Source organism: Crocodylus porosus, unplaced genomic scaffold (genome assembly GCF_001723895.1).
Source record: "Crocodylus porosus isolate Cpor-Errol unplaced genomic scaffold, CroPor_comp1, whole genome shotgun sequence".
Classification (NCBI taxonomy): Eukaryota; Metazoa; Chordata; order Crocodylia; family Crocodylidae; genus Crocodylus; species Crocodylus porosus.
Window position 1 is genome coordinate 122,055,318 of NW_017728886.1, and position 13,452 is coordinate 122,068,769.

Sequence of the window (13,452 nt, forward strand, 5' to 3'; positions counted from 1 at the left end):
CTTTTGGCTAGTTACCTTGTTACTCCTGACTGCTTGCAGATTGTGGGTGGTGGTGGGATAGAAACCCAAAACTGGCGCTTTACTTAAACCTGGCGTGCTCCTGCACCAAGCACATGCCCAGAAGAGGCATTGTGTTAGTCGTACCTGGCTTTTCCATTGTCTGTGTAGATCGGGCTCTTTAATGAGGCGTTTTTGGTGCTTTTATCTAATAGCTGATTGAATCAGCTATTAGATAAAAGCCCCACTGAAGCTCCCAGTCTGTACAGACACTGGAGAGCTGGGTCGAAGTAACACATTGCTGCTTCCAGTAAAGCAGGTTGAGTTGGGTTTTTTTTGGTTCCTCCCCACCACGTCTGACAGCACCCCTTGATACCTGTAAATGTATGTTGTTAAATCATAAGATCTTACCTTTCTGCAGCTGACTCAGTCTTTTGTGAAGGAGTGGAAAAAACCCCTGTTTAAAAAAAATAAAAAAAATCAGTGAACCAGCATGTTAAGACAGGAGCACAGTCACACAAATACTTCTCTGAGCTATTCCATATAGCAGTGGCATAGAAAGTACAAAAATAAATATATGAGGCCACTTTTACTTTTAAAAAAATTTTGCTTGCTTTCTCTTTGAAATGGCTTCCTTATAGGAAAATTCATGTCCGTGAACAGCCATTGAAAAGGTAAATTTATGACCCTACTTTCTAGAAGGGAAATTCCTTTTATTGTCCATTTTGCCAGGTTTCCTCTCGGCATACTCCTGTGTATGATGTAGGGAGTACAGAGCTATGGGATTTGGGGAGGGGAGCGTGAGCAATGCTCTCACACCTCTGGAATAAAAAATAATACAGGAGGGATTTGAATAGAAGGCTAAAAGAAAGGCAATCTGTTTTATGAGGGTGCTGTCTCTTTAAAAAGCTGGAGTATCAGCCCAGAGTCTCCTACACTTCTAAGCGAGTCATGTAGCATATTATAAGATGCTAAATGGAAAGCTGTTGTATGCCTGAGCTGGTTAGACTCTGCAAAGGGAATGCTCTTTTCTTTTCCTCTCAGGGAAAGATAAAAGGTCTACAGCCTCAAATATTTCCCTTCTCTTGTCAGCTTTTATACAACCTGTGATAATGTCTTTGCAGCAGGCCAGATGGCCAGTCATTTCTGCAGCAAAAAAATGGTATGGGCTTATCATGGAAGATTGTGAGACTGGGATACTTCAGAGAGGTGGGGAAACTGTTAAAAGATGACACCTTTTTTAACATCACTTTTTTTTTTTTTGGATTGATTGCCTTGTGAGAGAGGCTTTCTAATGTATTTTCTGTTAGAGAATTGCCTCCTGTTGTGTATGTGCATCACGCTCTCAGGCTCATTAGGTAGAAGCAAAATACTAGGATTCAGGTAGGCTGTTGTGTAATCAGTATGCCAAGAAGGAACAACTACTGACCCCCAAAAATTTGGGTCACCATCTAATATCTGTCTGATTAAAACAAGACTAGAGTCTACACTTCTGTCTGGTTACAAGAGATCTGTTTCAATAGTCAGAAGTAGTTTGTCAAATTTACTAGGGCAAGACCTGACTTACAAATTATCTGAATTTTTTAAAACTAATTTTGAGGGAAACTGGCTATGTATGCATGTAATAGTTTACTCCAACTCTGAGGCACATCCTTGATTTAAAATATAGTATGATTTGATATTACTGAATCACTGGCAAAATGCTAAAAATGTAAAAGCCCTGACCAGGCTCTTTTTTTTTCCTTCCTTTTTGTTGAGAGAGAGATGGGGCTGGGGGGAGAGAAAAATGGAAGGTTAATTACAATAGGGGGGATAAACAAAATGCAAAGGTGTTTGCATCTGCTGTGTAAGCCAAAATTCAACATAGATAAATGTGCAGCAGTATACACAGATTGCAAAATATGTAGAAGCCCAATACAAAATGAATGAGGCAGATTTTGAGCAGAAATATATTAGATTAATTATAAGCACTTTTAAAAATAAATGTATATACCATTTGCAGAAGCAATATTTTTTTTTTTTTTTTTGAAAAGGGCACCACAGTTTTGGAATACCTAATAGGAAAAGTTGCCAACCTCAAGTATGATAAAATAGAATGTGTTTATATAAACACAAACATCAGCTTTCCCCACAAGAATTGTACCATTTTTCCTCAAAATAAAAAAACATGATGCTCATTGCATTCTTAGCGGTTTGGGACTCAGACGTGATAGCCTTAAAAGAGAAGGCAAGCAGTTTGTGCTGGTAATTCAGTGGGTAGAGCCAATGGCAGGATGCAGTGGTCAGGGAAAGATACAGGAAGCTCTCTGCAACAATATTTTGAACAGATTTTGGGGAACTAGAGTGCATGTTGGCACCAGAGAAGAGGATGTTGAAGTAGAGACAGGACAACCTGGATGAAAGTTTTTAGCTGGGAATACAGAAAAGAGGCTGGATCTTAGAGGGGTTTTTCAGGAAGAAACCGCATGATTTTAGACATGACCAGGACTTTGCCAAAAGGCTGAATCAAAGACGGCGTCCAGATTGTGGATCTTAGTTGCATTATGTTCACCATGACTGAGAAAGTTGCTCCTGCTAAACCAGATCTCTTGTACTATCTACCCCTTTGAAAATATGTTATATTTGATTGTAGGTGGGACAGTGTAAAGGCCATCGGTCTTTGAATGATGGTGGTAGCTTGCATGCTAATGATGTATGGGGAATATTTATTGTTTTTAACCAAGTCCATATGGGCAGATTGATAGAACTGCAAATTTGTGTGACATTCAATCCCAGATGTTTATATAGCATCAAGCTTGGCAGCCTGGATATATACTGTAGTCCAGCAGTTGTCATACAGGGTGCCACAGTACCATGGGGTGCCTTGAGATCTTTTCAAGCATGCCACAGGGTAAGTTTACAAAAATATTTCATAAGATTAAACTCAAATACTTCAAATACAAATCTATGGTTGTGGTCTGAGTTTCTTGCAACAAAAAAGTACTACATTATTTTTCTGAAGTGAAAAGAAGAGTTCAGACAAAGAGCTGGCATTTTCTGAGGGATGCCTTATAGAGATGTCTCAGTTCTACAAAGGTTGAGAACCACTGCTGTAATCCATTCGGATCAGCATCACGCATCATACATTTTCTGTGAAGAGGAGTATGTCCGTGTGTTAAGGCTCCAAAAACAGCACAACCTTTTGTCTGCCTACATAATTTCTTAAAATTATATTATAATAGCATCTAATTTTGTTCTAGGTCCCCATTTTTGCTCGCCCTACCAATGCTTTCCACTTACCAGAAGATCTGACTGTCCCTCTTATGATGGTTGGTCCAGGGACTGGAATTTCGCCATTTATTGGTTTCCTGCAACACAGGTATGTGCAGCATTATTACTTGGAAAGCATCCAGCTTCTTAAAGACGGTCACTTTTTGAATCAGGTATCGGGTAGAAATGGAGTGGGGTAACAGCCTCCAGTCATATATGTTGCTTGTAAGGGAACTACTGGAATTAGATTCTTTTTTTGACTTTAAAACAATAGTGCTTCAGGGGTAAGCATTTCAACCGAAACATCCCATTTTTATTTTCATTCGGCATAACTTCCAAATTCATTAATTGAATTCTTTTTTTTAATATAAATGTATTGGATGTAGGAAGAGCTAGATGGTTGAAGGAGTTTGAGAGAGAACAAAACTTTCCTCTCCAGATTTCTATAGGAATCCACTAGAGGTCAGTAGTTATAATAATAAGTCTTACTATACTGTTGGGTAGCCTGAATGTGGTGAATTGGCCATCACAGCCCGTTTCCTTCAGAACTGAAGTCCATATATGCAAACCTGCCATGACTAATGGCATGAGGTGCCAGACTCCTTTGCTGACTCTAAGTTTGACCAAGTGATGACTGAAGTACGCAAGCAAAATGGTTTGGGATTCCTGTCACTGCTCCTCCGGCTCCTGTCCTGTGATTTTTAGGAATTCAGACTGTTCATGATGCTCTTCATCATATGCTATTTAGTTGATCGATGTAGTAACTTGGCTGTTTATTGCTCTACTGTTAGCCTATAACCTTGATTGCATGTTCACTCATATTATTAGGAGTAGAAAAGACCTTATGTACATGTTCAATGCATCCAGTATGCAGTTATTCTAGAAACGGCCAAAAAAAGGAATAATAAATCATTTTCATCAGAGGGTGATAACAAGAGGTTGGACTTAATATCTGAGCAAAACTGTGTGGTGTTAGTCAAAAAGTAATAATTTCACTAGCCTCCATGTTTATGAGGTAATAAATAGTTCTTCTCTACTGATGGATTTTATAGTTCATATTTTTTCAGTGTTTTATTATAAGAAGACAAGAAAGGCAGCATACTCTCTTTAAACTAAAAGTGCAGTAATTCCGTAAGTTCAGATGGGAATTTATTTCACTGCATTTTCTGCCCTCTCCCCGACAAAAACCAGGAGCTCAAAATAAGCTGTTATGCTTTGGTCTAACATATTGTGTGTTGGCTCTTTGACAAAGCAAACCTCTCTCACCACAAAGTATGCACTATTAAGCGGTTAAATGACTTTAGGACAGGGGGCATCTACTTATCTACCAACAATCTACTATACTTGTGGGAGCAACATACAATATAAGGCACAGAGCAGATATTTTTTCTGTCTGTTCTTTTTTTGTAACTTGCGTTTCCTAGTGAGGGTCAGGGGGTAGATATATTATTGCCCATCGGCTATTAGTTGGCCTGTCAGGCGTGCTGGAGATGGGCAGAAATGCTATGTTTTTGTTCAGCACTGCAATTAAATTTTGGCTTTAGGGTTGTTTTTTTTTTTTTAAAGCTTTTCACTTAAAGGAAGTGAGTATCTTGTCCTTTGAAGCTATGATGGATAAAGTGAAATATTAAATATTATTTGCAGTGCTATGCAGACACGCTTTGATTCTGCAAACCCTCCTAACAGCTAAGCAACTTAGAGGTGCATTTTGTTCTTTTCTGAATGCCTTGATGACCAGATTTGGTTGTTTAAGTCCTAAAAAACTGCCATTTATATCAAGGCTCATACTCTCTGTGCATGTATAACTATTCACATGCCTAGGACTACACACAGGCAGGGATGGAGTGCCAGCTTGTACATATTTGGCATTTTTGAGACTTGGACAACCACACAGATGATCAAATCTGGTTGTCTAGGCATCCAGAAAAAACTAAATAGCACCCTTACTGATTAAGACTGCATACATATATTAAAATGACCTGGGAGAATTCTCCTGGGTTAGTTCTGCTACAAAAACTTAATCTGAGATGCCTGAACAGATATTTGAATCTGAGCCTCTAAAGAGCAGACAGCTTGCAGTGCTGATGCTGCTTATCCAGGGAGCCCCTGTGTACATATTTCAGAATGCTCTGCAGTCTCCCTTGGATTTCCTGGTGGCACATGGTAACAGTGCACAGGGCAGTCCTGTTTTGGCTGACCCAGATTTCTCAGAATCAGTCTCTGTCTTCCTGCAACATAATGTGGGATTGAAAAGGGAGTATATTCTACTCCCTGTTCTGCTGGAGTAGGCAGAGTCCAGCCTGAGCAACACACTGTCTTGAGGGGGGAGGGAGTAAAGCACCCTGGGATGCTGGAGGACTGCTGTCGCTTCTGGTGGAAGGGTAAATTGTACAGACATTTGCTCTCCCAAAAGAAATTCTCCCAAGAGTAGTGTAACCCTGGTTATTTTTCTCCTAGAGCAGCCACTTTTTCTATGGGAGAAAAATCGTGAACATGTATATGGTTGAGGTTTCTCCTGGGAAAGCAACAAGTCTCCCAAGAAAAACTAAATGTCTATACAGATCCTATGTGTGTGTTTGCAGAATCAGAGCCATAGCCATGAAATCCCCATCCCTTTGGATTTCTCTGGTTTTGGTTCAACTTCTCCCCGTTCCTTTCACATAGTTCCAGGTTTCTTTGAGTTTACTGATATTTCACCTAGTTAGGATCCTTTATTAAATCATCCCAAATTCCATTCCTCACCCCCCCCCATGTTATTTTCTAATTCTGTTTCTTTTGTCTCAGAGAGCAGTATACTCTTAGAAGTGCTCCCGGGAGTCGATTTAAGAAGTACGTTCGACTAAATGTTTGAAATTAATCTTGTTGTCACCATATCATAGATCAGTGTCATGTTAACTTTGTTGTTGTTGGATGATTGAAATACTGTTGAATGCCTTTCTCGAGAATGACAGAGAAGCCAGAGAACACATTTTTGCAGACCTTTTATAGGCTAAGATCAAGTGTAGGAGGTGTAGTCACCTCTTCATATTACATAGAGCAGGGGTGTCCAACCTTTTTGAATATGGGGCTGGATCATGAGCCTTTTATCACCCAGTGGGCCGGTGAGCCATATTCAAAGACCTCACAAGAAGTGGTATCACATCACCCCCCCAAACGAAAGTACAGTGTTTACTTTTGTTTCCTGTCAAAGCACCTTAGGCCTCAGAAAACAGCTTGGAGGGCCACATGATGGTCCATGGGCCATGTGTTGGACAGGCCTGACACAGAGGGAGTGACTATAGTTGTCATTATAGGGAATCTTATCTGAAGTTAATGCTGCTTCACAGGAACATGTGACTACACAGAGGACAAAGCTGAATCCCGTTATTTAACTTCAGAAAGAAATGGCATAAAATGGCTATTTAACTACAGATTATTTTCAAATTCCCCTCTTTGTTGTAGATGTGATATTTCAGCAGAGTACCATCAACTCAAAGCTTGGTTGTTTTCAGAACAGTGTTGTTTCATATGCTACAAATAAAATAATCTTTGCTGACTTGTTTTTGGGTAGTGGCCAAACCCTAGTTGTATCCACTAATGTGAGATCATTCCAGTTCATGTCTTCACACATGTACCAAGAATGTTTCTTCTATTGTTGAAACAAAGCTGTGGATTTGCAGAGCTTTTGTATCCATGACTGAGCGGTCTTTAAAGTTTATGGAACTCAAATCTCCACAGATTTGTTTTCCAGGCTGTTTCTGGCTTTTACGTGTAAGTTCAAGCACACACTCTGTGCTTTTGTTTTTAATTTACACTATGAAAATTGGAAGAGTGGGTGATGATGTGTCAGTAAAGGGAAAAAAAACCTAGGGAAGTATTTGCATGTGGAGCATGAAATTGAATTGTGGCAGTGTCAAATGATTTTTCTACTGTGTAATAAATTCTTAGGAAAATATTAATTGGGAAAGACAGAAACTGCATTTGCCGATGTAGAGATGTTTAAAAGGATTTGCTGTCTAAGTTTACCATCATTGTTACCAATAAAGAAAGTCATAATGTGCACGGTTTAACAAGCTAATATATTTGCTGCTGCTAATTACCCCTGTATTATTATGATGGCACAAGCCAGAATTGTCATCTAAGAGGCTGTTTGGAGGAGCGTAGAACTTTTAGTTTTAAACAGATTTTGGTATTGTTACAAGCCAAGGCATTTTAAACTTTATACTTCTGGGCCAGTGGTAGTGGCATTATAATGGGAAGAGATTGTGGTGACCTGTGGAAAATTCGTGTGAGCTTGAAGCTTGTTTTATACATTGCACTTTCAATGTATTCAGCCCCAGGGATTTAACAGGTTTACCACTGTCGTTGTATAGGTGAAAGCCAAAGGGCATTTTCAGTTTCTCTTAAATGGGTCACTTCACTTTTTCAATCCAGTCTTTCTCATCCAGGAAGGAGAAGCATATCAGGCTTCACAAATCTATTCTATTCAGTTTTCATCAGACATTACGCCATATGTTTGTCCAGAATAACTTCTGATGAAGAGAAACATCTTTTCACAGAGCATTCCTGACAGCAACTTTCTCTTCTTGCAGGGATTTTTCTGTCAGAAACTTGGAAATGCAACCGTGTAATACATTCCAGCATTTGTAGCTTTTTATTTTTTTTCTCTATTGTTTTTAAATACAGAGGGGCAGTGATAGTAAGATTACCTGTTTCTTCTCAAGTCACTTTTTCACCTGTGGATCTGAAAGCACTTTACTAAGGTAGGCAAGTGTTGGGGCTCTACTGCATCAGTCCAGCAAGATGTTGAAATGCTTCTTTGGCCTGGGGCAGCAAAGTATATCAGATTTGGCTTTACGGGCTGCTTGCAGACATTAACAAAACAAACAAACAACCCCCCCCCCCGCTCCAACCATGCTTTACTGGATACCAGAAGAAGCATCATGTTACTTTGACCTGGTTTTGCAACATCTGTATAGATCGGGCTCTTCAGCAGGGGTTTTTGGTGCTCTTATCTAATAGCTGAGTCCATCTATAAAAGTGCCGAAAAAGCCCCACTAAAACGCCAATCTGTACAGACATTGGGAGAGCCAGGGCCAACTATTCCACTGTCTTCTAGATGTGCTGGGCTTGGCATGGGAATGCACTGAGTCTAAAGCAACCATTATGACAGTGTTAACAAGATCTCAAGATGAAATGGTGATGATTGCATCATATTACACATGCATGTTGTGGAGGGTTTGCACAGTAGATAAAGCAGAACAGGGCCTTGGCTTCTCGTTGTTTTCCATCTTCTGAGCAGAATTTAAACATTGGCTTCCTTCCAAACCAGCTGTATCTAATCCTGGATCACATTAAAAGTTCTACTATATGTTTTCCACTAGAGGAAGGATGTGCACAACGGCATGAATGAGGACTGGGAACCAGAACCCATGGATCTTTTTTTTTTTTGTAGTTCTGTTATCTACAGTGTGACCTTGGGCACGTATCAGCCTGTCCAGAGATCTGGTTACATATTTGCTAAAATATTTAATTGGCCTACACAGATGGCCAGGCCTAATTATGTTTAGTGAAATGCCAGCAGATCTGGGACTTAAAATGTTATGTGAGTGCAAACTGATGGTGCTGCACATAGGCTGCATAGACACTGGGTTTACTTTGGCAGGGGTTGGCTTTCTATATTTTCCCTAGAGTTTCTGCATGTTTCCAAAGTCTGGAGGCCTGATGGTCAGCTGATATAAGCTGGCACAGCTTCACTAAACCAGTGGTTACGTTAATTTACACTAGGTGAGAATCTGGCCATACATGGGAAATAAAGGAGACCCTTGACTCTTCCATAGTCCAGAATAGATTTCGCACACTCTGTATTTCCAAGGAATCTTGTGCTCACTTTTTGAGCTACCTTTGATTTGCTTTGGCAGATGTCCCACCACCACTAGTGACTACTTATAAAATTGCAGACTGCTGACAGCTTCCCTCTAAATGCTGAGAGGAGCTGACCATAACTTCCTAGCGCAGGTTTTAAGAGAATATTGTAGCAGTGTACTTTTTTCTGGAGAAAGGTATCTCAACTAGCCATCCGTTTTGGCTAGAGGAAGTTCAGACCTAGTTACCTAGAGGAAGTTGAGACCAGGAGAGTGTTAGGGCGTGTTGTGGAGGGGAAGTAAATGTGCTGCTCAACTTGGAACTAGAAAGGAACTTGAAGAATTGGAAGAAGTCACAAAAATGAAATTTATTAACCACCCTGAACATCTGCATGAAGGGGGAGAGGGAGAAACCATGACTAAATTCATTATTGGCAAGAATAAAAATGACAATGTATACCCCACAGTAACAGGCATGATGCTCTGTGCTTCTCTTTCTCCAGGGGCAATGAGAAAGGGAGAGACGGGGGGGTCTCTTACAGATTCCTTCCCAGCCCCAGTGTTTTCTTGGCTGTCTTGATTTCTGAATAAACAATGGAAGACAAGCCGTCAGGCCACAGATCATCACTGAAGTTGATTCATCATGAAGGGAGGGACCTAATCCCTTCTTATTGCTTTCCCCCACAGTGATGTTGAGGTGGCCTCAGGAAAGCTCTGAACCTCTCTAACATCAGTTTTCAGTTTGCCTTTTAACTTCAGTAGGGTTGGACAGATTCCAGAAATGAGAGGAATGGGGGGTTTTGAGGGTAGGGGGGTTCTTGGTATCTGGGGTTCTTTTTTTTGACATTGTGGAGATTAGATAGGTCATGGGTGTGGGACTTCCAAAGGAAGAAACTTCAAATGACCAGGGGAATTGTGTATGTTGACAGTGTACGGTTTGGCAGTCCTGCACATTCTGGAATCACGTAACCACATACAGTACCACAAATATATGTGTATTAGTATTCCCAATATTAAATACAGATGACATGGAGAAACAGCATAAGTGGCTCTTTTAAGATGAGAGACAGTGGTTGTGATATCTGACACTAGCACTTGGCATCCTGAAAATAATAGGTTTGTTTTTGGCTTTTCTGCACATTTGAATTGGTGCTATCAAATTATGTACTGAAAAGACTATACTAAAAATAAGGCTTTTTAACTCTAGTAGGACTTCTGACTGGATTCTAAGTTAGAAGACTTACCGAACTATTTTATTTATATATAGATATATATATCTTCAGTGTTCTGAGAAAGGTAGAAACGTTCCGTGTCCAAATCAGAACCGAGCCCATGGAAAAATAGAACTCAGAGCCTATTTAATTCTAATTATTATTAATTTTAGTATTAGATTTTCGGGGGGGAGTAAACAAATTTCTATCCAGCCATGTTTGTATCTGCTAGATCTCATCTTTGTAGCAGAATTTTTAGTTTTGAATCCTCTTGCTGATCTCCTAAACTCATCAGTTTATAAATTGAAAGTTTATAGTTCCTCTTTCCTCCATAGGTTTTTGTAAGAGAGCTGGTTTTCAGTCTAGCTTTTCATTTTGTGTGTAGTCTGCCTCAGGTGAAGGTATCCACGAATTGCATTGGCAGCCCCTTTTGAAAGCCAATGAAATTGTGATTTATGTGGGTTAATTTCAGACCTAAAACTTTCATTAGTGTTTCTTGTGGGACACTGGTAACTTACTTGTATAACTGAGATTTAGTCCCAAATGATACGATAGACTTTTTATCAAACTGAAAACTTTTAACAAGGAAAACTTAAGGCAGGTGATGAGTAACGCTGTGCTGCATACTGATGCGCTTTTTGTGACCTGTTAGTTGTGTACTGTAAAATGTGCCTCGCCTATTTTAATAAAGCCAGTTCAAAATAATGTGTTGTTTTTTTCTGTTTTTAATACCAAGTTTGAGATCAGGTTTTGCTCTAATTTGACTTCCCCTTGACTATATAATAAGTAAGCAAATGCACAGCTCAGAAGTTTGATTCAAATAAATACCTGAGAATTTGGATTGGATTTCATAAAGTTGTTTTAAGGGGCCTTGTCTGTAGTGACCTGTTCATCCTTGTAACTTCCATGCCCCTTGCCTGTGTTCTCGTAGGTTTTGATACTTAGGCCCAGAACTCGTAGGATCTTAGGAAAGCACAATTAAAAGGGACTCCATGAGACCTCTGATCCAGCCCTCTACTCAAGGCAGGATCCCCCCTGAGCAACGCAGCCCAGCCAAGTGTCTATCTGACTTGCTCTTAAACTTCCAGGGACAGCTTCTCTAGATAGCCAGGTCCAATACTAAACTATCCTGCTAGTCAGGAGGTTCTTCCTCTTGGTTTTGGTCATCTTGCACCCACCACTTCTTTCCATAGCAAAATGTTTTTTGAAATATTTCTTGGAATGTGGCAGCTATCGCTTAGCTCTACCGCAGTGGAGCAATATAGGACTTTGGTTAAACTGGAATTTGGACTATTGGGATAAGCCATCAGATCGGGTGACTTCCTGAACTGCCTTCACGAAAGGCCTAAAGGGGATGGATGGGAAGGTGGTCATTGTAAGGTCTGGGCCATTAATGAGGGATCTTGGACTGAGCAGGATCAGGTACCTCCCTGATTCCTCCTCTTAACCAAGGACAGTGGGGGAGGAGGAGAAAGTAGGCTTTTCTTATCCTGTTTATTAGTGATCTCTGTTCTGTTCAAGGGATGGATGAAATCTTTAGGTCTGTGCTTTTGCATCTTTGTTTGATACTAACTTAAATCGGCTATTAAAATCTTAATGCTTATTTATCCACATAATTGTTCTTTTAGATCTTAAATATTTTTTACATAATTTCCAATACCTATCTCAATTTAAAAGATTCATAGCATTTCGGCACCAAACTATAACATGTTTATTATATAAATACTAAATGAAAGGTAAAATCATAAGTAAAAATTGTTGCAACTGTTTTGTATTTTGGTGTTATTTCTATCAACAGAGCTAGTAATTCTTGCTGTTATTTAATACTGGCAAGATTATTTAGATGAAGTCACTATTTTTTTTCTGTGACTAAATTCACATTAAATTGAAAATGTTTCGTGAGGATTTTTCCTCCCCACTTATTTGTAGAATGTTCCTATTGAAAGAGGTTCTTTGTTTTCATGGGTCTGTATTCAGAAGAGTAGCTTGGGATTTCCAGAAGGACTCAGTATTGGCTTACCTACTTCCATTGGAGTTGGTGGCCAAATTCCCACTGACTTTAGTGGCAGCAGAGCTGTTGGCCACTTCAGAAATTCTCCCTCCCGTCTACACACCTCTAAAGACTTGACAGTCATTAACACTACCCTACCGGTATGAAGGGACATTATAGAATAGTGTAAAGGAGCTCCCAAGATTAATCAGTAACAGTTGCTGGACTGACTGAGTAAAAGATGTGTTTAACAAATACTCTCTGTGCCTTTCCCCACTACCCTGTTGTCCATGTAGACAAAAACTCCAAGAAGAGCATGCAGACTGGAAGTTTGGAGAGACATGGCTGTTTTTTGGCTGCCGACATCAGGATAGAGACTATTTGTTCAGGCAGGTTCAATATTTAGTTTTGTTGTCTGTGCTACATCTAGTATTTGTGTGGGAGATACTAATCTCAGACCTGTGAATGACCCTTTTTATTGCCTTTTAGAGATGAGCTCCAGTATTTTGTTGGAAATGGCATATTAACTCATCTTAAGGTTTGTTTCTCAAGAGACCCTTCAGCTGCAGCAGACACAGCCTCACCTAAATATGTGCAAGATAACATTCGGCTTTGTGCCAAAGACGTTGCCAGAGTACTGCTGAAGGAGAGAGGTTGTTTCTATGTTTGTGGGTAAGTATGTTAAGACTGAATGCTTAACAAAGAGAGCATTTCAGAATGGGTTTAAGGTGTTAGAAAGAATTGTTAGAATGAAGTAAAGGCCTCGCACCAGCAATGCTAAAGGATTCTTGTCTTTAAAGTGCCATCTTTATGGCATAATATTAATCCTTCAGTTTTGCAACTAAATCTTTTTCACGTAGTTCGTCACCAGGTGTAATATGTCTCCACTGACCTTACCCCCTTGCCATGGTAATGCTAAACGGTGGCCAGTTTCAATCAAATAGATTTACTCATGCGAGAGATGCGTGCGCGCGCTACACTAGCCCCTTCTCCAGTAACATGTCTGCAGCTTGTGCTAAAGGGGAAAAAAGTGCAGTATAACAAGTGGTCAGTAGGGCTAGGGACCTCATCTAAGCAACTGCGTGGCAACATGACCACAAACATGAGCAACTTCGATCCCATCAAGAAAAACAGCCAGCTGAAATGTATTCCTGAACTGTTC

The 13,452-nt window shown here is 39.9% G+C and overlaps 1 protein-coding gene and 1 long non-coding RNA gene across 4 annotated transcripts in view; one reads left to right on the plus strand and one right to left on the minus strand.

Moving 5' to 3' along the window:
- The window catches only part of LOC109314316, a 30,809-nt gene extending 27,452 nt beyond the window's left edge, over window positions 1-3,357 (minus strand). The window contains exons 1-2 of the long non-coding RNA XR_002102266.1: window positions 3,277-3,357; window positions 409-454 (exon numbers count right to left, since the gene is read on the minus strand). This is a non-coding gene — a long non-coding RNA (uncharacterized LOC109314316). The remainder of the gene's footprint in view (window positions 1-408; window positions 455-3,276) is intronic.
- Window positions 1-13,452, plus strand: part of MTRR (5-methyltetrahydrofolate-homocysteine methyltransferase reductase) — a 55,135-nt gene that overhangs the window by 35,186 nt on the left and 6,497 nt on the right. For all 3 annotated transcript variants that reach the window (XM_019541407.1, XM_019541416.1, XM_019541397.1), the window contains 3 exons: window positions 3,237-3,355; window positions 12,587-12,679; window positions 12,780-12,962. In XM_019541407.1, coding sequence (XP_019396952.1) covers window positions 3,237-3,355; window positions 12,587-12,679; window positions 12,780-12,962 — 395 coding nt within the window. The remainder of the gene's footprint in view (window positions 1-3,236; window positions 3,356-12,586; window positions 12,680-12,779; window positions 12,963-13,452) is intronic.